Source organism: Rhea americana, unplaced genomic scaffold (assembly GCF_003343005.1).
Source record: "Rhea americana isolate MKP2758 unplaced genomic scaffold, rheAme1 scaffold_57, whole genome shotgun sequence".
Taxonomy (NCBI): Eukaryota; Metazoa; Chordata; class Aves; order Rheiformes; family Rheidae; genus Rhea; species Rhea americana.
In genome coordinates, this window is record NW_028186723.1 from 2,879,529 (window position 1) to 2,906,623 (window position 27,095).

Sequence of the window (27,095 nt, forward strand, 5' to 3'; positions counted from 1 at the left end):
GCTTTTTAGGATTGTAACTTCAAAAATATCTGCAAATTTGGGAATTAAGTTGGTATATTTGTCACATACTTTAGGTCAGAAACTACAACAGTGAGATTTTTAGAGTTTTAGAAACATTTTAAGGTGAATAGTGTTTGAGACATTTGTCCACATAATTAAATATTGAAATGAGAAATGTGTAGTCCTGTAATCTTGGAAAGTACACTTAGTGTATTTTGTTTTATACTAGAGTAGCTTATTCTAGAGTAGTATTTTAATATTAAAAGTGATGAAACTTTATATGGGCTGTGAGGCATACTAAAATAAAATATGAATTATGCTAACTATTTTTTTTTGCTAGGTTCAAATTCTCCTTTCTTCAAAAAGGATAAATTCCCAAAGGAAAGACTGGATAGATTATAATTTGCAAAAATTATACATTGTAGAAATTTAAAGAGAGAATACTTAGAAGCAAATGATACTATAATTCTAATCAAGAGAGATTAATTCTAATCAGGGGAGATTAATTTATGATTCCTTCTATTCCTATTTTTAATATTCTAAAATATAGAACTTTATGCAATTGATCTGCATTTTTTTTTAAGGAAAATAGATGCAGAAGGCCAATTTGAAATTAAGCTTTCGTTCTTTTACAGAAAGATTATTTCCTTCTTTTTTTCTTTCTCTTCTTTCCCTTCCTTGTTGTCTCCTACTCCTAAATTACAGGATTTTCTGTTTTGGGGGCAAAACAGAAGCAAATAATACCATGTTATGTGTACTTATCACAGTGTTTTTATTTTTCTTAGATAACTCTTGCTGTAGGCGTTGAGCTCTGTAAATAACAGAAAATAAAAAATGCCTTTTCTCAAAAGGTATCATCTAATATTTAAGAATATGAAATATATTGCATTCTATCTTTGCATAATTTTATCTACTGATTCATTTTTTTATTCTATTTGATATCCATACTATATCTGTTGTTGTTAGAAAATTGTTATCTACTATTATAAAATTCCAAGAGTGGGATTCATCCAAACAAATTCAGAAGTTCATAAAATGACTGATTAGCTGAATTTGCTTCTCATTTCCAGTTTATATAGTCAGTCCTTCCAGGGCTTGATTTATCTCATCTTCAAGCCGAGGCATACAGTAGTTCAGGTGCATTGCACCTGAAAATTCACTTGTCTGCATTATAAAGGAGACCTGCGATGGTGAGTTTAGCTGTAGGTATATATGTTGCTGATTTCTACATCTTGTGACATCTGGTTGACATCTTATGACTTCCTGCTAATGTTCCAAGTTCATGGCACAACTTATTTTTTCTACATATCTAACACTGTAAATATAAAATACTGGGAAACCTACTAGAAAGGCTGATGTTTATGTTGTGCCAGTTACAATATTACATTTATTCATTAGTTTTCTTCTGTCAGTTTCTGCTATATTTTTGCATTTATGTCTATGGCTAGAAGTCTTTCAGAAGAATCAAAATAAAATCTTTTATTCTTAGCTTAAAGACACTGTATTTGGTTTATTTCACTGGCAGATGATGCTTACACAATTCATAGAGTGCTGAGATACAATTCTGATAGCTGTAAGATTGATATAAATGTTTCAGGAGATACAAGTGGATCTTTCTTTAAAAAGAGAGTCCAGCTATGAAAGCATAGCAGCTTTTTACTGGAGAAAGGCATCTTCAGCATTATTGGTTATTAAATATTATCTCCAGACTAGAAACTTCAAGGACTACAGCTAGAATTGCCTTTTCAGATAAAAGCAAAAGTCCTTGTCAGTGGAGAAACTTGTAACTTAAGCTGAGATAGAGCATTAGGAATGGGAAGATGAAAAACAAAGAAATAATGGAAGAGAAGTATCTTTTCAGGTAGGTTTGAACTGGAGAAAAGGCATAAATATATCTTACTCGTCTCTAGCAGGAAAAGGCCAAAAGGGTTAAATTAGCTTGCCACGAGACATCTTTTTTAAATATATATGCAAATTTATCATTAATAGGAAAACATTGATGTGCTTAATGAACTAGCTTGAATCCCACCCTTAAGGCCTTGCTTGATAAGTAGAGACAAGCAATAAAAATATCTGGTGCTGTGTCTATGTATATTGTTTCTTGTATTCACATGCAAAAAATATGCTGACAGGTATGCTGTTTCAATAGGATCTCTTGGGACCTTTTGTCTATCTAATTGCTGACTCTCAGGATGAGATAGGAAGCAAGGACTAGCAGTAAATGATGAATTTTTATCATGACAAATACTGAAGAATGAGATTATCTTTAAGTTTCAAATTGAGTCTTTACTGATAAGTTATTTTTCCTTTTTTGGTACCCAAACACTTAACCAGTCCTAGAAGTTTGATTACCAGTGGATAGTAGTGGTATATATTGATTCGATTTTGCCTATTTACAAAGAACTTTTTTTTTTTTTTTTTTTTAAAAAAAGTCTATTTCCCTGTACATCATAAGAATTAAACGACAGAAGCAGATTTTTTTGCTCATCATGCCAGTCTTCTATCAATTACCATTCAGTCCTTAGACACTCTGTTGGACGACTTCTCTTGTCTATATTTCCCATGCTTATTTTGCTATTGCATTGTCTTCCTCTTGTATCTATATATTTTTTCCTCTGGTCTTGTTTGAAACTGTTGTTGCATTCACCCAGTTACACTCAGTCACTCAGTTTGCTGTCCAGTGTTTTGTCTGCCATAAAGGACACTTTTATCACATTCAGTAAACTAGAAGAGAACAAGTTGTACTGGTAGCGGATTTTCCCGCGTTGATCAAGAGGTACTTGCACAAAATGGGAAAATTGAAATTTTAATTTTGACTTTTCCAAAATAAACTTAAAACTGAAGCTACAGATTGGAAATCCTTGATTTAGTGTAATGTTATACATTTCTCTTTCTAGATTTTTACATAAACCAAACGCTTATCCAGGCAAGCTGTAGTATTAAAGCATTTGGTATAACAAATGTTTTCTTTTTGATGAAATAAATTCTGTAGAGCAGCAATTTTCAACTTGTTTTTGGCCATGATTGCATTTCACATTGTGAGTGGCACATCTATTGAATTTATAGATACAAATATTTGCATGAAGATTGACTTTCTGCTCTGAGTCCTTTTGTAACTCTGCATGGTCGTAATTTGGAAGCCACTGTTCTTAAATAAATATGCATACGCACACTACATAGTTTATGACAAAACATCTAGAAAGAGACTAGTTCCAGTTATTTGGTTATAGATGTTCTGAATGTATTGGGATACTATCTAGAATAAATATCAGTGCTAGAGACTCATTCTGTTAAGACTACTTAAGGATTTCCTGAGGAAAGCAGATAACTGCAAGAAAGGTCTGTGGAGAAGCCATTTAGAATTTTAGTACGTATCATCGAACATCCTACTTTGGATTTGTCATTGTACTCTGATGCTTAGTTTGGGAGAGTGATCCATTTCAGTCAAATATTAGTTGAATTATTTCCCTTAGAATATCAGGAGATGAAGAGTAACAGAAATAGGTCATTCCTGAGTCAGTGAATCCAGGCTCTACTACCATCTAATTTGTAAATGTTATATGAAGAATGTTAATTTGCTGAAATATGTATTATGTTTACAAAATACTAAATTATTTTATCCTTAAAAATTATCTTTACATTCAAAACCTGTTTTGAACATATCATAATGTATTGTCAAAGTTCGTACATAGTTGTTATCTAGAAGACAGGAGGATTATTTTAAATCAGCTGAATGCTTTACTTACGTATTCTACTTACTATATTCAGCATAAATCATCTGGGCCTTGAAACAGACAAAGTATGAATACTCCTCTCCATAGCTCTGGACAGAAATTGTTTTTGCCACTCATTGGATAGGCTGTTGTGCATTCTCAGCAGCAAACCTATAACCCTGTGATTTCTAAAATAAGGATTTCCATGAAAATTTCAAACTCTAGCTGTTCAGTGTGAAGGTTAGATTTATATTCCTGTCAAGAATCCTACTGATTAGAAAGTCATAGCTGCAGGGCTATATGTTATTCCTCGCTCCCTTCCTCCCATGCGAATGCACGCCATGCCTTAGGGGCAGAGATTTTAGGAAATCAAGGAGACCTTACAACACACATTTTTTTCAAAGGGAGAACTGTTACAATCTGTAGAGAGAATAAGTTTCTTGTCTTGGGAGAGGCATACTTTCTTCTCTCACTAAGAGCACTTTCCTTCTTTCCTAGCTTAAAAACAACTAATGTTGTTTGTGCATTACTGGAGGTTGCTTGTATGTGTGTGGTAGGCTTTTTTGTTTATTGGATTTGGGGTATTTTTAAGTATGCCAGTCTCACAGTCTTCTTTGTGAATTGTACTGCTTCTTAGCACAAAACACAATGGAAAATGGCACTTTAAATCACAATTAGTGTTCTAAAGTGGTCTCAGTAAACATGCATGCTTTTCTATAGTGGATTTTAAATGAGATATGTTAAAAAATTCAAAAAATAAGTACTTTTATTTGCTTTTAAACAAGTAGAAACTGCTTAGAAACTGTGGTATTCTGATCAGGAAAAACTGGTTAATATGCTTTGATTATTTAAGGTAACTAGATTATAAAAACAGATAAATAGAAAAATATTTAGATGACAGAGAAAGAATGTTTTTTAACATATTTTTAAATAAAACTAATACAGTTTTTTTTAGCTTATTTTCCAAAATGTTCAGTCTTTCCTGGACATGCTGAAACATTTATTGCACAGTGCTTCCCGGTTAGAACGATTGCTGGAGTTTTGGAGAAAGGAAATCAATCTCTCTTGTTAAGTACTTTCCACTATGGAAGAATTTAGGCTATTGGACCTGTCCTTTTGGTAATGCTGGTGATATCTTTGAATGATGGGCAGGTTAAATATCAGTATATCTAAGTACACAGGCATAAAAACAGAATAACAATATCTTTCAAAACTGGAGAAGATAAAAACTTTGAGAGCATCTGTTGTGCTGCATAAATAAGAACAACCCAAGAACGGCAGAAGGGTTTGAGTTGAAGACTTTTGCAATAAAGAAATGCTAGGTCTGCACACTGAATAATTGAAAAAAAAGAAAATATTGAATGTTTGTTCAGTTTGTGAATACCATCTATCCACTGTACTACAAAAGTCAGGAATGATGTGAAAGGGAGTATATGATCTTCAGTGATAGCATAAACATTGCTTATTTTTTAATCGTTTGATCATAATAATCACAGAATTGGTAAGGTTGGAAGGGACTTCTGGAGATCATCTAGTCCAACCTCCCTGCTCAGCGGGGTCACCTAGAGCATGGTAGACAGGATTGCATCCAGGCGGGTTTTGAATATCTCCAGAGAAGGAGACTCCACAACCTCTCTGGGCAACCTGTTCGAGTGCTCCGTCACTTGCACAGGGAAGAAATTCCCCCTCACGTTCAGGCGGAACTTCCTGTGGTTCAATTTCTGCCCATTGCCTCTTGTCCTGTCACATGGGACAACTGCAAAGAGTTTGGCCCCGTCCCCTTGACACCCTCCCTCCAGGTACTTATACACAGCGATGAGATCCCCCCTCAGTCTTCTCTTCCCCAGGCTGAAGAGGCCCAGCTCTCGCAGCCGTTCCTCATAGGGGAGATGCTCCAGCCCTCTGGGCATCTTTGTAGCTCTACGCTGGACTCTCTCCAGTAGCTCCATGTCTCTCTTGTGCTGGGGAGCCCAGAACTGGACACAGTACTCAAGATGAGGCCTCCCCAGGGCTGAGTAGAGGGGCAGCATCACCTCCCTCCACCTGCTGGCAACAGTCTTCCTAATGCACCCAGGAGACCATTGGCCTCCATGGCCACAGGGGTGCATTGCTGGCTCATGGTCAACCTGTCATCCACCAGCACTCCCAGGTCCTTCTCTGCAGAGCTGCTCTCCAGCAGGTCAGCCCCCAGCTTGTACTGGTGCCTAGGGTTATTTTTTCTCTAGGTGCAGGACTCTGCACTTGCCCTTGTTGAACCTCGTGAGGTTCCTCTCTGCCCAGCTCTCCAGCCTGCCCAGGTCTCTCTGAATGGCAGCACAGCCCTCTGGTGGATCAGCCACTCCTCCTAGCTTGGTATCAGCAGCAAACCTACTGAGGAGGCACTCTGTCCCCTCATCCAGGTCACTGATGAAGTTGAACAGGATGGCACCCAGTATTGAGCCCTGAGGGATGCCATTAGCCACAGGCCTCCAACTAGACTCCACACCACTGATGGCGACCCTCTGAGCTCTGCCTTTCAGCCAGTTCTCAATGTCCCTCACTGTCCACTCATCTAACCCACACTTGCTGAGCTTTTCTAGGAGGATGTTATGGGAGACAGTGTCAGAAGCCTTGCTGAAGTCAAGGTACACAACGTCCACTGCTCTCCCCTCATCTACCCAGCCAGTCATTCCATCCTAGAAGGCGATCAGGTTGGTTAAGCAGGATTTCCTCTTGGTGAATATTTTAATCATTCAGTCATCTGATCATAATTTTTTCTATGTAACTATAAGAATGGTAAATTTAATAGTATAGAATGTATAGATTCAAGATTATTTTAGAATCAAAAAATAATATTTTTCTTATTTTAAGTCTACTAAGCACTCAAACAGTTTGTTAGTCATATGATTATTTCTTCTGAAGAGCTACAAGGAATGCTATTGCACTTATAAAAAAAAAAAATCCTGTATATTTAATAAAATCATCAAAGTCTCCAAACTAAAAAGCTATTTAATAATGTAGAAATCTGTACATAAACTTTAATAGGCATTTAGTGATACATCTGATTCACATAAAAATAAGATTTAAAAATATCCAACTGTCCTTCCCTGTGTACTTCCTCTCCACAGAACAGTATAGTTCTTCTATATGGAAAGGCAAATAAAAAATAGGCTGAGTTCTGAATCAAATTCATCATTTTATTGATAATATGACAGCTTTACTTATACCAAAGTAAATCTGGTTCCCTTTGCTTCCCCTCTGAGCTCAGCTTTGTGCTTTTCAGTAGGAGAAATACAGACAGCAATCTTTTAACAAACTCACTTTATTAGAACTTTTTTTTTAATCAAAGAGAAGAAAAGAAAAAATAATCTGAGATGTTCTAGTTGTTGAAATAGAAAACTTCTAGTGAAGAACTCATTTTTCTCAGTAGAGGATGGAGTCCAATTAATACTAGTTGCTATGGTGATCAGTGCTTTTTTGAAGTGAATACAAGTTCATAAGTGTAATATGTGATGTTTCAAAATAAGAAAGGAAGCTATATTTTAATTTTGTTCATGTTTTTTCTTTTTTCTGTCATATCATATTCTACGCTGTAATTTTTTCATATATAATGGTGCTTGGCACAAGGTGTTTTCTCCTTGTTTCTGCTGAGTCCAGTTCTTGAGCTTTCCATTTAGTAGAAAACCTGCTATGTTTGACGTGCTTATCCATATTACGCTGTTACCTATTGTGGTTCGAGGAGAATAACGGCAAAATTTGGCAATTTAGATTTAGGTGGGCTTAGTGCCTGCATCTGTTTTTGTTTAACTTCCTGTGCATTTTAGCTTGCTTCTATAAGGATAGGCTAAATCCTTCATCTAGTTCTTACATAGCTAGATCATTAGGTTGCTAAGGTGAACAATAGAAAAAGCTCCCACTTTAACATTAAATACCCATTTTAAACATACTTATTTTCTTCTCTACATGTATTGATTTTTGCTGAATCTATCAGGGACTTGAAATATTTCATATTCTTTTTAAATTCATGTTTCTGGCATCAATCATTTTTGCTAAAATTGGTACTTCCGTTTAACAATACTTCTAAATATTGAAGCATCAGAACATGACCCAAATGTACTCTAATGACTTAATATTGAATGGTTTAATATTAAAATAGTTGAAGCAATTTTTAATTTAAAATATGAGGAAAGATAAATCTAGTGATTTCGAAGGGGCCTTGCACAGTATTTTTTGTATCAATTTTGGCAGTATTGTATTTCTTTGTATTTCTGTAGATTTCTCTTATTGCAGTAGGCTCCCTTTCCTGTGTTTGATATATTCGGTATATGATATGTAAAGTTCACAAAGGTCTCTGGGATCCTTTAGCGTAACAGGCTTTCTGTAAATGTGAAACAACACTTCTCAAGAATTGTTGCACTGCAAATCCCCAGGATTGTATTTTTATTTGGAAAAGTGCCAGACTTCGTAGAAATAAAGAAGAACTGGAGTTTGAATGTCCTGTATTATTCCTAAAAGGCAATGCTGTCAGAGAAGAAGAGAGAAGTAACTAGCGGTTAGGGATCAGCTACAAACACGTAGCTTAGAGCTTTGTATTTTGGTACCTTTTTATGGGTCAGAATTGAATTGTGTTAAATCTGGAGAACACTCTGATATTGATATTCCAATGCAAAACTACTTATGCTAGCAGGATGTTTCTTGCCAAGAGCTGAATTTAAAATGGCAGGTGTAATTTTCTTATGTATTACATTTTGATGAAATATGCCTTTTATCTTTTTGACTTCAATATTAATTGCCTGGGAAAATGAGAACATTTTGGGGAGGAGGGTTCTCTTTTTTTATGAGAACAAGTAAAGTCAGACTTTTTCTTGAGTGATTGCATGTACATATAGGTAAGTCGTCTCCGTTGGCAAGCTTGTCAGAGCAAAATCTACTCACCATTAGGCTTCAGTTGTACTCTAAGGTCCTTTATATTCATGATTTCCTCTCCAGCCTACCTCCAAGAATAAAAACTGCAGAGCAAAATAGACTTTCTTTACAACTTTATGACCATTGCTCATTGTAAAGTAGGAGTGCAAGCAGTGCGCTTACTTCTTGTGCCCAACTGATTTGTGTTAGTATACATGCTGGATATAGATTTAATTGATCTATTTTTGTTTTCCTTTTAATAATATCTGAGACTGGCTTTTTCTTTCATAATGAGTGAATCAAAATACCTTTCTTAAAAAAAAATTATTGTGACATGGCCATGCCRTGCTACTTGGTGATTGACATTGAAATAATCTATTTTATTTAGTAAAGGACATATCAATAAATACATGGAATAGAGAAGGCTAACTAAATCTTTCAAAGATGACTTACTTTGAATTATGGTGCTAAGCATTCATCTTTTATAAAGCAAACTTCTTTTATAAAAAATGCTAGTAATTTTTGGTGCTAGGTGTTGATGTAGTCCTAATTGTCTAAGGATGTAGGCAAGGTAATGCTTGTTTGTGTTATTTTTATTATAGTATAGCTGACAAGAATAGACGAGTTCACAAGTCCTTCTTTAGGTCTGAAGTAAAACTAATAAGTTATAAATTTAAATACAAGCTGAGGACAATTATTCTGCTTTTAATTGGGTAAGTATCATCTGAGTCTGAATTGGGATGGATTTTGGAGTAGAAGTGATACTAATGATTAATCTCCTACTTGAAAAAGAAGAAAGTTATGGATGTGCAGCCTGTGCAACAGGGAAGAGGACAAGAAGGGAGATTATAACTATCACAAATGGAGTTTGTAATTGAATCTGTGATTTTTGGTATCCAATGAAGTAGTGACCTTAAAATCTGTGCTCTTTTTTAGAAAAAAAAAATTTAGATTCCAGGGCTAAGCCCATACTGCAGAAAATACAGCTGTGGGCCTGGTTGTTTTGGCTGGTTTTACACATTGCTTAGGGCTAACTTTAAAGCAAATTTACATATATCTGCGTTGTACAGGCTTCATCTTGGTTCTCAGGGCCATGAGGTATTGCTAACATTTAAAATACGTTTTTTTTTTCCCCAGTTCAAACTGTTGCAAACAATATCAGAGATGTGCTGCAGGACAGTGGTGTAGTGTTACTGTGTCATGGAACTGAAAGTATCCTTTGGAATATGTGGAATGAAGTCTTCTGGGAATACTTCTCTGGGCCATACTGGAAATGCGCTTTAGGGGTTAATCACAATAGTTTCTAGGGCTTCTGAAAAATAACATAAACCAAAACTGATATGAACAGCTCTCATGAAGAAAGTGGGAGAGGTGTATGCAGTTACACCATCTCTTGGCATTGCTTCTGTGAGAGGATGTAAAAGGATACTGGAGCATTTCTTGTGAGAAAAACACCATACAGCATTGCTCAGATTCTAGAAAAACTTGCAAGAGGCTGCTGATGGAAGAGCTAGCTGAAGTATGTTGGAGGGCTGTGTAAGATGGAAAAAACATGGAAAGAGCCAARTCTGTTGCAATTTCATCTATATTGCTTTTGGGAACAGTTTCTGGAATGACCTATTCCCTGACCTCTACCAGGTGTTATTTTGGAGGGAGCTAGCTAGAGCAGGTTAAAGCAGAGCAGGAAGTAGTCTAACAGTGTAGCAGCGAGAATGACCAGAAGCCCAGTACTTGGGGTCATTACCTGACTCTCCTTTGTTAACAGTGTAGGCCTAGTTGGAGAGGTGTTAGGAGATACTGGGGGTATTCATCCTAAACATGAATAGTGATTTCTGCTGTTGCTGCTCTAAAAGTTCTAAGAGTCACTTTGTATCTGTTGGAAAGGATCTTGGGTACAGAGCTAGTCCTATCTGTTTTGCCAGTCTGTGGGGGAAAAAAAGTGATTTTGCTATTCCGTTCTCATAGCTCACCCTATGGTCCGATCCTAAGTTGCTGAGTGTTCAGCTCTGGAAATGCTACCCCTGGAGGCAAGTGCCATATTTGTCTATAGAACAGACTGCTCCAATAGAAAGTTTTATTTCATCCATTTGCTGCTTTGAAGGATGATTAATATATCTAATTACTTTGGGTGTATGTTTGACATTAAAATCCTCCTTGTCAATGATCTGACAGCCAGCTAGATAGTTGTTCTACTATTTAACTCTCCTTATATTTAAAAATATTAACTGATTTCTATTGTATTTCTAATGTTACATTTATTATAAACAACAAGTACCTTAACATACCCCTCGTATCTCAGCTAGAACACTTATTTAGGATAAGCTGAATTGTGTTCTAGATGTGTCAATCTGATTTAGCTGATAGAAATCTTTTTGTAGGTGACTAACATGTCTTTAGATTGTTAATGTCAGTTGGAATGAATACCACTCTGGATCTGTTGGACCTCCCAGCTTTGAATCCTATTTATTTAAATAATTTTCTAGTTTTGTTTTTCTTTCACTTCTTTCAAGAAAGACTTTTGATTCAGTATCAAATAAACACTTCCCTGCTTTAAGTCTGGTCTTTAGTCTCTGTGTAAAAATATATTCATCTTGTTTAATCCTGGAATCATGGCATCACAGATTCATTGAGTTTGGAAGGGGCCACTGGAGATTATCTAGTCCAATCCTGCTCAAAGCAGGGTCAGCTGGAGCAGGTTACTGAGGGCTGTGTCTAGTTAGGTTTTGAATATCTCCAAGGATGGACAATCCACAACCTCTCTGGGAATCTTGTTCTCGTGTTTGATCGCTTTTAAAGTAAAAAATATTTTCTTATGTTTAGATRGCATTTCTTGTATTTCAGTGTGTGCCTGTTGCCTCTTGTCTGTTCACTGCGTAGAAATGGGAATAGTTTGTCTCTGCCTCCTTTGCTCCTCCCATCATTGATAAAACCTCCTGAGCCTTTTCTTCTCGAGGCTAAACAGTCCCAGCTGTCTTACCTCTCCTCATTTGATGGATACTCCAGTTAATCATCTAAATCATTTTTATGGCCCTTTTCTGGATTTACTTCTGTATCTTCTATATATCTTTGTCTTTCTTGTACTGGAGTCCAGAGCTGGACCTAGCACTCAAGATGTAGCCCCACCAATGTGAAGTAGAGGGGAAGGATCATCTCTCTCAACCTGCTGGCAATGCTCTTCCTAGTGCACCCCAGGATGCTTTTGGCTGCCTTAGCTGTAGGAGCACATCACTGGCTCATCATCAGCATCCTATCCAATTCGCCTGTTGAATACATAGTATCTGTTGTGATTTTTTCCCCTAGTTTATTGTATGGTTGCTTTAGCAAATAATGGAGCTGTCTTTTTATGATCCTTTTAACTGTTAGTGAGATTAAAGGGGTTAGGAGTCATTTGCCCAGTTAATATCATTTCATGATTCTTTATCTTCTTATAGTTCAAATATAGTTCTTTAAATCCTCTTGCTCTCTCTCTCCATTCACTTGTACTTTCTCTATCAGGATCCACATGTTTTCAGCTTCATAGTTTTGAGTTTGACTTAAAAACTCCAGCTGAATGTTCATTGTCTTAAATGTTTTATTTGAATCTGTAGTGTTGCAATGTAATTTTTGGTGAATCATGTTGATTTACTTTTCTTGATCTCATCTGATGAACTTTTACTTATTTTACCTTACTTTGTCATTTGGTCTTGTTAGCTGTCTGTGCTTAGTCATCATCTGAGATGAATTCTTATTTCTTAGTCATTTTATTCTTCCATTCATTTGTCTTAACAATCTCCATTTAATGTTTGAATATCATGTTTCTTTTACTGACAGATGAATATCCTATTAAACTTGAAACTCAGTAGGCATGGGTGTGTATGTATCATCTTTGTAATTTGTAAGCATTTACCCATGTGAGTTGCAAATACAGTAGCAAATTCTGGAGTTGGACCCCAGCACATAGTAAACCTGATTTCTTGTTTAGTGATTTCTAACTGTACCTGCCTTGGATGTAAAAGGAAATGATATGTCAATGAAGATCAACTTCTTTTCACTATGGAATTCTACCACCCACTTTAGTCTTTCCTCCTAATCTGAATGAGCTGAATATTGCTTTGGTTTCTTCATTCTGCCCCAATATGTCATTCGAATCAGTAAAACTTATAAGTACATCAAGTCTGAGTACTGTGCTAATTAACTCCTTTAACCATTAGTAAAATTCTTGGTTCTTCTTTTCATGCTCATAGGTTTGGATTTTAATGAACGTTGAACATTGTCATGAACAATGGTGAATTGGAGACATGGCAAATCTCTCTAAATTGTCATGTATGGGATAGTATATATGCATTACTGTAGTAATCTGCTTTTAAATAGAGTGCTTTTAAATACTGCTTATTAATGAACTTCTATACCTGAATGCAGTCAGGTACTGTGCCTGACCTAATCATTTTACGTCTTCCATATTCGCTATACAGTCAATCATTCTAGCTCTTTTTCACAAGTACCAGTTTGTCCACCTGATGTCAGGTACATCTCACACCTCAGCGAGTATTCTRACTCAGTCCTTCCTGTCCAAAGAAACCTTATATATGCCTGATTGCAGTAAGTAATTTGGATCTGTAAAATCTATTCTCAAATACACATAGATCTAGGATATTTTACAGGTAGCTAAGTAACTCCAATTGTGTGTCCCCTCAGGCACCTAATACAACTTGTAGACTGAAAAGGGAGTTGTGTAGGCATTCTGGATCTAGAAATTCTACTCTAGGAACTGGGATCCTATAACAGTTTGGTATTGAGATGAGAAGCATTACAACACACATGTATCTTTGTGGATCTGAGTTCTGATCCACTCACTTTTGATGCTCTTATTTATTTATTTATTTATTTATTTATTTATTTATTTATTTTGTTCCATGATGTGCCTCCTAAGGAGAAAGTGAAGTGGAGTGTTCTCCCTTGTAGTTGCCCCATATTGAAGTCTGTTAAATTGTTTTACGACTTCACACCATAAATTAACTCCTACAGATATTTTAAGAGTTAAAATGGTATCTATTGTTCTTCTAAAAGAAGTCTATGCTTAATCTTTCATCTCTTCGTAACAAAAGCTTTACCCAATATCCTACTTCAAATTTTATGAGTTAAGACATTTGGGGCAGGAGAGACAGGGAAGAAAAAATAATATACATTCCTAGTGAAGCATGAAGTTTTTTAGGGCTTCCTACTGCTGTGGTTAAGGATAAGAGGATCTCTTTTTAGAAAGAAAACAGAATCATTAATGGCATTTCTGACTGCTCATCCTGCTGACAGCAAGAACAACCCATGGCTTAGTTGAGACTAGTGAAACCAGATATTAGAAGGAGCTCTACTTTAAAATTCTACTACATACTGCTATATTGTAACTGATTAAATTCAATGTGTACAGTTCTCTGCATCAGTATTACGATTGCTGGCTACTGCTACCAAAGTCAGTTTTGGACAATTAACTGTGGAGCAGAAGTGAGGAAAATGATAGTCCCTTTCTGGAAGGAGAGCATTTAAGGAAAGGTTATTATTTAAGAGTAAGTATTTTATTAGAGAACAAGGAGAATCAATCCATTTTCATTAGAAGATCAGTGACAGAGTGTGGCTTGGTCAAGTGTTAAAGTGGGGAGAGAGTTTTAAAGTATAAAAAGTGGTATCATTTAGGTACAGGCATTCATTTCAATATACAATTATTTAAGGACTGGTATTGCATTATGTGCTTTTAGTGTTTAATTAGTCTGCAACAGAAACTACAGTTGTGAAAAAAAAAATGAAAAATAGATACAGCACTTCTATCGAGTTTTGATATGGATGTCGTGACCTGGAAATAATCTATAAAGATGAGGTGACTTCAAAGGAACTCCAGCTGTTTCTGCACATGTTTCACATTTAAGTGTTTACATAAATAATGACTTTTCTAAGGTATGTGGCAGTATATAGGATGAACTTGTTAAACAGTATTGGATTCCTCTCCGATCTTTTGTTTTCTGTTTCTGTTTTTGCTTTTTCTTCCTGAGATGACAGCACTTACTGAGGCACATAGCATCAGTTCTCAGTAAAAAACAAATAGCATTTATTCTTTTAAAATGACTGAAAATATGTCTTTCTGACCTTAAAGAAAAATCATTTTAAATAGGAATAAGCAATCAATTGTTTGACCTGTTCTGTACTTCTGTATACTGTTATATCTCTCATTTTTTGGTCTGAGATACATGATTAGATGTACTCTGAATTTTATTAAAATGGTTTTAGTCCTGACTATAAAATAGCTTTGTAATTAAGTCAATAGGAAGTACATATAGGAAATACTTCAATAAAGATACATGTTGGAGTACTATTAACTACTGAACAATTATTAAGACTAATAATTTTTATTACTAAAATAAAAACGTTAGGATACTGGCCATCAAAATTATTTTTTCTCTTACTATTTCAGCATATGGAAAATTCAATATATATACCCAAAAGGAAGTGAGTAGGGGGTTTACGTTCATGAAACAAATTTCTCTACTAAGAGTTACTAACATAACACACACTCCTTATTAATCCCAGGTTTTCCTTTTTTTTTAGGAAGTTGTGGAAAGAATGCATTTAATGAGCATTTATAATGGAAATACTGGTTTTTGATAGAATCTGTGTTAAGTTTGCAGTTTTAAAAGAACTTCAGGTCGAATGATTTGAAGCTGATTCTTACTTCATTGATTGTCAAGTAACTGACACTGTTTACCGTCCCAGTATTGTTCTTGCCTTTGAAAATGGTTTTATAATACTAGAGCAAGCATTTGGTAGCTCTAAAGCCTTACTGATGAGGCTTAATCCTGTGAACAGATCATGTAATTTTCATCAGGACAAAGCAAAGGCTCAAGTGACCACCTCTGCAAGTCCGTTGTCAGGGTTTGTGCTATCCAGGTACATTGCAATGGATGTATTTCTAGACATAGCTCAATCGTGATTTCCATGAGTTAATTTATGTTGAGTGCAGAAATACTTAAAGCAGAAAGGAGAATATAGTGATAATAAATAGCAGGTCTGAGCAAATATTTTGTCTTATTAAATCAGAAGTGATCTCCATAAAGGTTAATATTTCAAAGGAAAAAATGTTCTAAGGCAGACCTGTCCTGAACGTCCCGATTTTTTCCTTATGTACAGTGCTCAAATTTAATGTTTTATATAATAATCCAGAAATTTTATTTTTAACAAAATGAATCCTGTTTTCTTAATAGATCTACTATGTTTGTGACTTTTTGCAGTTCTTGAAAATTGTTTCAATATTTCCAAATATTATCTTTCAAATAAAATGTTTTATATTTTGCAGTACAGATCCAAAGCTACAATTTATTTGATAAGCCATTAATATGGTAATTTGTAACAACGCTTGCACCAATTACTATTGAAATAAACATTTGTTCTAATCAAATTTTCATTAAGCTACTGAAAGTATATAGGTAGCCATGGGAAAAAATATTAGCTCATACTAGTATGAAATTAAAATGGTACATTTAATGTTTGCTCCATACTCAATTTGCACAAAATAGTATGTCCTATTTTTATTTTTAAATCCATTTTCAAAATCTTACAAATATAGTAAAAGAAATTAAACTACATTGTGATGAAAACTTTATTGATAGATATATCTATCAGCTTTGATTTGTGATATTTGTTAATTTTATTCACTGAGAAAGTGAAAGAAAAAGTTGTTTTCGTAAAGCAATAAGGAAATGCTAGTTTGGATAGGATAGTTTGGATGATATTATTGTTTTATTAAAAATCTCCTGGTGCTGAAAAGATTGCTTTTCTTCTCCTGTTATGGTTTCTGATAGAAGTAATATGCGTCTTCCATACTACTATTTCCATTTTCTGTGTTTCTCTTCTACTCAATTGTATACCTTTACATACAGAGGAAGATTTAGCTGTCGTATTTATATTTCTGGTTTAAAAGCTACTTTGTTTCAATTTGTTGCCAGTTATTATTAATTTCAAATTACATCAGTAGTTGTCAAGAGTGTTAAAAGAGATTTTTACATAAAAGATTAAAATTATATGTAGACAGGACTAAGAAATGTGTTTTGTATTAAGATATAGGAGTGAAAAATGCATTACTTTTAATTTCTTTTTAATCAAAGTGCTGATAATTATATAGACTAAGTTCATCAACTATGCAGTGCTAAATCGTGCATAGAGTCCTCAGTTTGGGGAAACTTACATTCCTCTGCAGTTGCAGACACCTATAAAGACAKGAAGATTTTCTTGTTTGTATCTTCTTGCCAGCTTAACTGTATATCTGCAACTGTTACAGAAGAGCCCATGTTCCTAATGTTACACAAGTAGTGCTCGAAAAGCTTTCTGCAACACTTTAACTTTTGCATTAACGATGGGCTAACAGAAATGATAAAGGTAATTATATACTCTTTTTGTTCAGTGATGAAGGTAAAAGAGCACTGCATACAACATTTTAAAGAGCTATTTAGAAAATAGATATTTAAATTGTAATTAAACTCACTGAAGTAACATAAAGGAAAAAGTGTAGTGGAAATAAAAACCATATTGTTTCAGAAATGGGATTAAAATTCATATTCTGTAACTGATTTGTAAAATTTGATACTGTTATCTATAGTTATTCTTCCTTGCTGCAGATTTATCTATTTAAGAGTAATATTTAGTTCACGCCTTTTTAAAAATCAGTAGATAGACTACCTGAGATAATGAATTCTACAGATTGACTGTATATAAGAATGTATGCATACATAAACACACTTTTTTCTTTGCCTTTTCATTCTTAGTGAAGATTGTGTGAACAGCGCAGTAAACAAAATACCCAAAAGCAGTTATTTAAAATAAACAGTATTAATACAAATATAATATTTTACTGTTTTTAATATAACCTAACAAAATTTGACACCAAAAAATAAGTTCTTCATTTGAGGGGGAAGAATAACTGATACAGCAACAACAAACAGCATAGACTATGTCATATCTAGATTCACCAGCTGAAAGATAATAATGTCTTAATATTAGAAATAATCCCTTATTCTTTTCTTCTTTTATAGAATCAGTTTTAGAAAGTGTAAAATAYAGATTAAGCTGCATAGCCTTTGCATGTTGTTAGGCTTACTTTTTTTAAATAGCCTATGTTTTGGGCTGCAGATTTATTTTATGGATGTATTCAAAAGTAACTGGTATTTTTTATCTAGCATACTAGATAATGTGGTTTGGGGAGCTTGATTACAAAGGCATAAATCAATCCAAGAGCCCTGATGATATCCTAAACTTCAACTATGAAGCTTGAGTGGTTTATTGAATTATCACTTCTGCAGGATTGATTTACAGCTTTAGTTTTACAGCTTTAGTTCTTCATCTCCATCTATTATTTTTATTTTACAAGGAAAAGAAATTTTCAGCAATTTACAAGAAGTACAAAGTACCTGAACTCTATGTAAATACTTCAGCTAGAAAAGCTATGTTTTAATAGGTAGGCATCTGATTTAGAATCAAAGCAAATTTACAGTCAGATCAGAAAATTTGACCTTCCACGACACTTTTCTTTCATTCACTATTACAGAACAGTGGTGCGTGGAAATAGAAACAAGTACTAAATGCTGAGCTGATGTAACTCGTGATAGCTCCATTTGGTTTGAGAACTGTGGCTGCTCACCACAGCTGAGTGTTTTCTTCCTTTGTTTATTCTTAGAAAGAATTTGCTACTTTTGGAAAAACAATATGAAATATGCCCAGAATACACTTATCTTTCCCTCTCTCTAATGAGAATTTTAAAATAATTCTTTACTTTCATGATTCAATTTGATCAGCTTGTACTTGTGTTCAGGTATTTACAAGTTTGATATCATTCTGGAGCTGCCTGGACGCTTTAAGGCAAAGTACTTGAAGAAAATTTGCGAGTCAGTTGGAGATAATTCTAAAGGAAAGTAACAAGAACAATCAGAGGTCTGGAGTTGTGGGAAAAAGATGTAGAGATTTTAAATGAAAATACTAAGGGATGACATGGTAGCAATTTGATACCTATAAAAGGCTGATGGAAAGAAGGGAATAATTTGTTGTCTTGTTTTCTCAGTGGCAGAAGGAGGAGTAATGGGCTTAAATTGCATTAAGAAAGATTTCATTGGTGAGAAAAATCTTTTCTATGGTTAGGGATAGGGAAGAACTAGAACTTTAGAGGTTAGAAACTTCCCAATACTAGAGATCTAGAAGAGGAGGCTAGACAAATATTTGTCTAGAGTAACTAGGTACATTTGACCCTGCCTTGAAGCAGGAGGATGGACTGGATGTTTACAGTATCCTTGCATCCCTTTTTTCTATGAATTATGAGGTCTTAAGGAGTTCTTTAAGAATTCAGAGTTAATAAAGGCCAGAGGGAAAGCAGTGAGATTGCCAAGTCAGCATATGAAATGTGTCCAAAGTGGCACGATGTCCCATAAGAGAAGTTGTTGGACTGCTCACAGAGAAGAAACAAGAATTAAAGGGTAAAGGAACAGTCAGCTATACTAAAGGAGATTTGATAAATCAGATTTTATAAAGAGGTTTTTGGCCTGGGAGTGAGTTCTTACAAGATCCAGAAGGAGATGAGGGCAACAATTATGTTTGAACAGATGCTTCAAAATGACTTTCTAATCTTACTCTCTTTTAGGTCATTTTATTCATTCTTATGTATAGTCTTGGTTTAATCGTAGATTTGGTCCCTGATTCTTATAAGTATGTAAGTACGCRATAAAGCTCTGATACTTAAGTTTAAGCATTTTAATGAACAGGGCTGTTTCCCTGATTTAGTGCTCAGTGGGTACCATATGGGTTACTTTTACTTCTTCCAGATCTTGGGAGGCTAATATTAAATTGCCATATACAGAATAGCAGCAACAGCTTCATAGAACTATTTTGCAAAATTCTGCTCATCTTCTCTTGATAATGTGCTTCTCTTCCTTCATTCCTTTTCTTTCTCTTTATTATTATTTGTTGTTTTCTGAAGTTGGTGTTCTGAGGTAAGATGAAGTTGAGGGTGACAAATGATGATTAAAAAAAAAAAACTATCCTTCATTTGGAACAGAAAGATTGCGTCCTCTGTATTTATAAGTAAAAGGTTACAGCACTTCTAAACAGCTGAACAACTTCATTTGTGTTCAGTGCCATCCACACAAAAGGTAAAATACCTTTAAGATCCAGAAGTGGTCTTCTGCAAATCTGTTCTTTGGAGAAAGTAGTCATTATTTTTTCTTATTCTTTTTTTTTTTTTCCCCAAAAATAAAAAAGATAATACATTTATTGTTGAATTGTGCTTAAGAATTTTTCACCTTTTTCTATTTTATTTAAACTAGCATGATATTTGTAAAGTCAAATGCATTTTCTAACACTGATTTAGGACAGAAAAAAGATAAAAGTTCATTATAGTTTTTGTTAGTGCTCCTGTCTTTTCATTATTGACCTTCATGAAGCCTTTGCTCTACCATTATTTTGCTGCTTTTGTTCCCCTTGAATAAGAACTTTTTTGAAAAACGTTTAACTATATGATTTAGTAAACAGTTTAACATTTACCATTTGGAAGATTTGGTTAGAGCTTTCTCTGTGCTCATTTTTGTAGAATGATATCTGCCTGTTTTTCCTCATCTATTCAATGCCTGTAAATATTTCCATGCAGTTAAAGTTATATTAACGTGGCAGGTTGTTTTGTGATCTCCTCAGCTATTGTGAAACAGGATGTTGATTCTCTCAATTGAAATATTTGCTTCCACGCATAGTCTATATCTGTTCTCAGGTTTTACCTTTGACACTTGCTTAATTTCTGTAACCTAGGAATATCTCGTCTGCTGTTTTTATTACATATGTTTTTATTACATATGTATCGTATGTATATCATATCATATATGTATCATATCTGCTACACGTAGGTCATTTAAATACTGACAGTGAACTCTGTTCCTTAAGATAAGTTGCAGTGGAAGTTTAGCAAACAATGTTTTTTAATTGGAAAAAAAAGTCTGAAAGATATAGTGTCTTAATGTAACTTTGCTAGAAAACTGGTAGAGGTTCAAATTATATTATTACAATTAAAAGCAGGCCTGGAAACACAAAAGAAGCATTGAACAGTACAACTCAAATATCAGTGTGATACAACATCTTCCTTGATAGTGGATATATCAATCTATACCACAGGATCTATTCAGTTTTGTCTATTTATAAATAATATCTATTATCCAATTTTTTGCCTGCCCGTAGTATAAGTAGACTGGTTATGCATTCTATTATTACCCAGTAATAGAAACTACCAGGTAACATTTAGTGTGGATCTTTTTTTTATGGAAATTCCAGTCATAACCAGAGACTATGAATATACCTTAATGGAACAGAAAACTACAACTCATTGCATATTTAACTTCCAGAATGCAAGTCYGATTAAATAAATAAATTTGTTACAGATATTAGTCATATAGTGCACTTCTTATGAAGAATAGCTCCTGTGTATCAACTAGAGTAGACCAAAACATCACCAGGGCCCCTGCTCCATTCAGTAGCAGGCCCRCATTCTCCCTAGTTTTCCTTTTGTTACTGACACATTTAAAGAAGCCCTTCTGTCATCCTTGACATCGCTTGCCAGATTCAATTCCAAATGGGCCTTGGCCTTGCTAGTCACATCCCTACATACTTGGACGACATTCCTATAATGCTCCTGAGTGGCTTGTCTTTGCTTCCATCTTCTATGCGCTTCCTTCTTCTATTTGAGTTTGGCCAGGAGCTCCTTGTTCATCCATGCAGGTCTCCTGCCCCTTTTGCTTGACTTCCTGCTCATTGGGATGCACCGCTCTTGAGCTTGGAGGAAGTGATCCTTGCATATTAACCAGCTCTCTTGGACCACTCTTCCTTCTAGGGCTCTGTCCCATGGGATTCTTCCAAGAAGGTTCCTGAAAAGGCCAAAGTTTGCTCTCCTGAAATCCGGGGTTGTGATCATACTTTTTGCTTCCTCCGTGCAGGATCCTGAACTCCACCATCTCATGGTCCATGCTGCCAAGACTGCCCCTAACCTTCATATTTCCAACCAGCCCTTCCTTGTTTGTTAGTACAAGGTCCAGCAGTGCACCTGTCCTTGTTGGCCCCTCTATCGCCTGTGTCAGGAAGTTATCATCAGTGCTCTGCAGGATCCTTCTGGATTGGTTGTGCCTTGCTATATTGTTTCTTCAGCAGATACCTGGATGGTAGAAGTCCTCCACGAGAGCCAGGGCCTGTGATCATGAGGCTACTTCCAGCTGTCTGTAAGAAAGCCTTGTCTACTTCCTCTTCCTGGTCAGGTGGCCTCTACTAAACATCTAAAACTGTGTCACCCATGTTAGCTTGCCCTTTAAACTCCATAAGCTCTTGAGTCGCTCATCGTCCACCCCTAGGCAGAGCCATCATTCCACAGCTTTGAACAAGGTTCTCAGAGGGTCTAAGCAGAGCTCAAACACTGCTGCACAAACCGCTGCATCTGATGTAGTAAGATGTTACACTAAACAGTGAAATAACAGAAGCAGTGAACAGAGTATCACAGCTCATACCTAAGATAGAAAAGTTTACAGACAAACTGTATTCTTATACTGTCTTTGAACACCTCACATCTTACCAGGAATCTATAAATCAAACATAGAGCAATACTCTTAGACACTGAGAAGCAAGAAATATGTAACGGTCAGTTATATTTTCTTTAAAAATAAAAATCCAAAAGAATTGAAGAGAGAGGGAGAGAAAAAACAGAAAGAGTAAAAGACTACAGTACGGGAGGTGCCATTTTTTTTAAACCTRTTCAGTTATGGTCACTGGAGAAACTTAAGATTAAACCTTCGGTATTAGTGCTTTATATTCGATCAAAGGGTTTACTACAATGCATTAGAATACGCTGCAAACATTGAATAACATTGAGTGAATTCTTTGGAATTTTTCCATGCTGATCTTGCCAAGAACATTTTCCTCCTCAGAATGCATTTCTCCACTGCTTTTGTGTCTCTTATTTACAAAATACATGACACATACTCTGCTTTTCTGACTTTTCTGTCACAAGAAATAGTGTTTGAAGTGACATTAAAGTATGTCACACTTCTGATTTGTGGGTAATACAAATTACAGCATTAGCTTTGCGTAAATTAGTTTGGGAAACTGGTTACAATTAAAAACCTGATCTGAAAGTAGTAAAGAAAAAAAACTTACAAACATGAGAACAGTTAAAGATAAATCTGTATTTTAAAAATGATTTTTTTAATCATTATCGTAATGTGGAGTATTTCTGACTTAAGTACTAATTTTCAGACTGTCAGTTAAAAAAAAAATCAGAAACATATTTCACAATGCTAAAAACATTGCCCAAATTTTTGAACTGAGAGAATTTATTATTCTTTGACTTAAACAAAATGATTTGGAACAGGCTTTCATGCCAGCATGCAGAACAAATTTAATTCAGACAGAGATGAAAGGCGGTTAATGTAATTGTAGCCTATTATCCTATGCAGGCTTGAGTTAAGCAGCAAACCAACAGACAGTCAGAAAAAGATGGATAGAAAATAGAAATGCTCAAGGCAGGTGAAATGGATACTTGTGAAGGGATTATGCTGTAACTATTCCCACACAATCTCTGCATCACTAATATCCCACCTCTACTGTATGTTTGTATTACTGAACAGGATATTCCTATGCCTCTTGGGCTGTTTTTATTTCCCTCTGACGTCAAAAAAAGTCCTTGTTTGGTAAATTTCTGTACTCTCTAATCCTGATTTTTGTTTCCCTTAATCTACCACAATTTTCAGTTCCAGGGAAGCACTGAAGCATTTTGTTACAGCACTGCTTTTATTTGCTTTTTTTTTTTTTCTTTGAAAACCACACAGAAGCAAGTGAATGGTCACCTAAATAGATAAATTAAATCTTATATCTCTAGCAAGTTTATGGGGATCATTGCTAGCAATCAAATACTATTTTTAGTAAAGTATTTGATTAGAACAAAATCTGATAAAATTTTCAACGGTAAGACATTATTTTGTGCAGTAAGGCCATTCTGAATAGTGTATTTCAGGTCATTTGGTTATTTTCAAAACTGCATTTTGGCAATTTAACTATATTAACTATGTATTTTAATATTTGATTTTCATTTTTTAGGAGCTGATATTTGTTCTTTTAGAATATATACTAAATTTGCATTTAAAGCTTTTAAAAATCAAGAAGATTTTTAATGTCTGTCTGCTCAGAATACCTATGGAAAGTTACAAAGTTTTAGAATGCTTTGAGAAATGTTGATGACAAAAATATTTGGGCCAATTTGTTGCACTTATAGCACAAGAAGCAAGGAAAGTACCCTACTTGCTGTAAAATAACTGATTATACTTAGTCAATAGATATATATATGTGTGTGTGTGTATATATTTCTTCCAGATAGTTCTAGCAATAATTAATTTAAGCATCTAGTGTATGTATATATATATATATATATATATATATATGTAAATGTTGTTTCATAGACACTTTTTTTAGGTGTTGAGACTGATGTTTGCAGATCTGGATGATAAGATCTGTTTTTGGTGAGTGTAGTCTTCAGCTTCACCAATCATTCACTTCCAGTTGGGGTGCTGTTTTTTTCAGATAAGTCGCACACCAGGTCTGTAGTAATAGCTAATAAATATTCTTTCATTCTGTCGTTGTTTAGGGTGAGATTTTATGCCTGTTTTGAATAATGCTTTATTGTGTGAGTTGCCCTTTGGAAGTCATTGGGATTACCTACAGAGTTAAAAGCTCTGTTCTGCTTGCAGTCTTACATGGAGTGCAACCCATTGCTTTTCGCAGTAGTACTCTTGAGCCTGCCTATCCAAAACAAATACATATAGTTTGAGTGAGACAGAAAGACCGGAAATCTTGTCATAAAATACTTCACAGTATCCTGTTGTGAGGCTATGGTGTACTTTTAGTCAACTTTTCCTTCCTTTTTAAGACCATTTATTTTAACTAGTGTTCTTAAAGGTCTGTTAAAGGTGAGTCAGCTGTCTAAGACTGGAAGTGTTGGCATATATAGAATTTTTGTTATAGCGTAGACAATAACATGTGTTTATGTGGCACTTGCTAAAGATGTATCAGTATAGTCTCTGCTCCAGGATATTTACAAGATTATGGATTATAATGGACTAATGGAGATCAGGACATAGGAAAGAGTGGATAAAAGSAAACGTGTATTTATCTTAATAGTTTCTCCAACCACCTATCCTATTTTGTGTGCTCTTTTCTTAATAGATATTTCTCTATCTTTTGGATTGATGTCTTTTTTAATGTAGTCAGATAAAAGATTGCACAAGTTAGATGGGCATGATATATTAAAGAGGTTTTTAAAAGAGACAGACATGGTTGCAGTAGAAAAATGGTAGGCCATAAGACATTAATTTGATGGACTATGCCATGCATGGGGTGTGGGAGTGAAGCAAAAGAGACAGAAAGATTTTAGGCAGGAACAGAACTTGTGAGAACAACATATTGGATGGATTTATAGATAATGGAGTGGTCTGATGGATAAAAATGTGGTTTTAAAGGCCAGAAGAACCTAAAGAAGATAGGAGGCTGGAAACTGCTCTACCTCCATATCTGGTTTCTGATGACAACTCTCCAATAGGTCATTTAAATGTTTTTGAAGGCTCACCATCCATTGTTGTTAAAGGAGGAGGTACAATTCTCTGACAATTTCTGTAAATGCCACAGGAAACAAATATGGTAAGTTAAGCTTATGAATGTATTTTCTGAATATCTAATCTGAAGCTCTTTAGTCAGCCAGGAATACTTAAAGTATAATCGAAAATATCATTTAATAGCTAGAGTTCTGGCATCTTTATAGTAAGAGTGATAACTTGTCCGTTGTTCTGTATAATAAACTTAAGTCTTTGTAATATTTAAGCTTCCTGTTCATATAACAAATTGCCATTAACCCATTAACCCTGTATAAGATACTGTAATGGGTAGAGAAGTAATTTAGATAACATCAGTATTTCCTAAAACTTTTGTTCTGATACACTTCTTAACTCGCAGTGCATGTAAATAGTTCAGAAACTTTTCCAGCCCCGAGAAAGTAAATGTTAGAAATAACCAACGTTGTTCAAAACAAGATGCTGTGTTTACATTGCGCCAGGCCAAGCCTACCAGAAATATTAGCAGGGGTTTCTGATCACCTTAGAATACCTACACTGCTCTTCAGATCAGGAGAGCACAAATGTGGTTTGCATTGAAAACCTCTTCGTTCAGACAATAAATCTCATTCCATGACATATTTTTGACATTTTTTTTCTTCTATAAATGTTTTACAGAAATACATTTTGGAGAGTTATTGAAGCATATTTATACTATATTCATTTCAAAATTTATTATCCTTTCCTAGAACTGCTGATTACTCAAATAATTCATTTGCTAAGGTTGCAATATTTTCTCTGTTCTTCTTATTTAAGATTATATTCATAATGCAAAAAGGTAAGAGAAACATATTTCATTACAATRTTTAAAGCGTTTCATATATATAAATTTCTGAGATTCCAAGATGTAAATTTGTTATCTGAAAATGTGATGAAATTAAATCTGGAAGTCTTGAAAGTACTATGAATAGTACTTTTCCATTCAGTAAATATTTACATCTCTCAGTGAGCTCCTTTCCTCAACAGACCGTCCACACAAATGGACTTACTTGTCCTGGTAATTTCTCTATYCTTATTGTTTAAATCATGGCTCTACTTAAAATAAACAGATAAAAATTAAGATAAAGCAAGAGGTAGGTTATAAAAACAAAAAATCTGACTAACATAACATAAAAATAATGAAAAATATATATAGATAATGATGTGTGTTCTTACAAAGATTCTTAGAAGTGAAATTGCAAATGAAGTACATGTGATAGTGGCTTGGGAAAAAAAAATCMACTGGAATAGATGCAATATTATTTAAAAGGATACTGCTGTAAGAAAAGCTGCTACGTTAGGCAGATTATCTTGAATCTGTCTGAGGTATTCTAGAGTTATTTAAAAGTTCTTTCCTACTGAATAATCCCACACAACAGGAAAAAATTATGCTACCACCCTTTCTATCCATTGGCTAGTGCTTGTTTTAGTGCTAGAAAACATGAGGCAGAATGACTTTGTAACTGTGGAACTAGCTTCTCTAACAGCTAATTCAAATCTCTTTTTACTATAATAATTAGATTTTAGATTCTTTTTTTCTTTCATTCCTTTGTTCCTTCATTTTTTTTCACTTGTTGGAAAGTGGGAGATTTAAGAAGTAAAATAGAAAGATGCAAAAGTTCTTCAACAGGGACACTGTTGGTATACAAAGTTTGCAGAGGGAAGGACCCATGCTAACAAAGAATTGGAGAACATTTTATGTGATAATATAGTAGAGATTAAATTATTGCCACAGTAATATTTGGTGATAATTCAATGGTAATGAGTACTATTTATTTATTTAAAAATGTATTGTAGGAGTTGCAGCACGTATTTAGGTGATAAAGACATTTACTAT

The 27,095-nt window shown here is 34.7% G+C and overlaps 1 protein-coding gene across 12 annotated transcripts in view; it reads left to right on the forward strand.

The window, feature by feature from the left end:
* Positions 1-27,095, forward strand: part of ATRNL1 (attractin like 1) — a 515,292-nt gene that overhangs the window by 173,029 nt on the left and 315,168 nt on the right. The window contains exon 22 of one of the 12 annotated variants that reach the window (XM_085319069.1): positions 25,133-25,310. The exons of the other annotated variants lie outside the window; for them this stretch is intronic. Within the exon in view, the coding sequence (XP_085175195.1) occupies positions 25,133-25,277 (145 nt within the window). The 3' untranslated portion in view covers positions 25,278-25,310. The remainder of the gene's footprint in view (positions 1-25,132; positions 25,311-27,095) is intronic. 12 annotated transcript variants of the gene reach the window in all.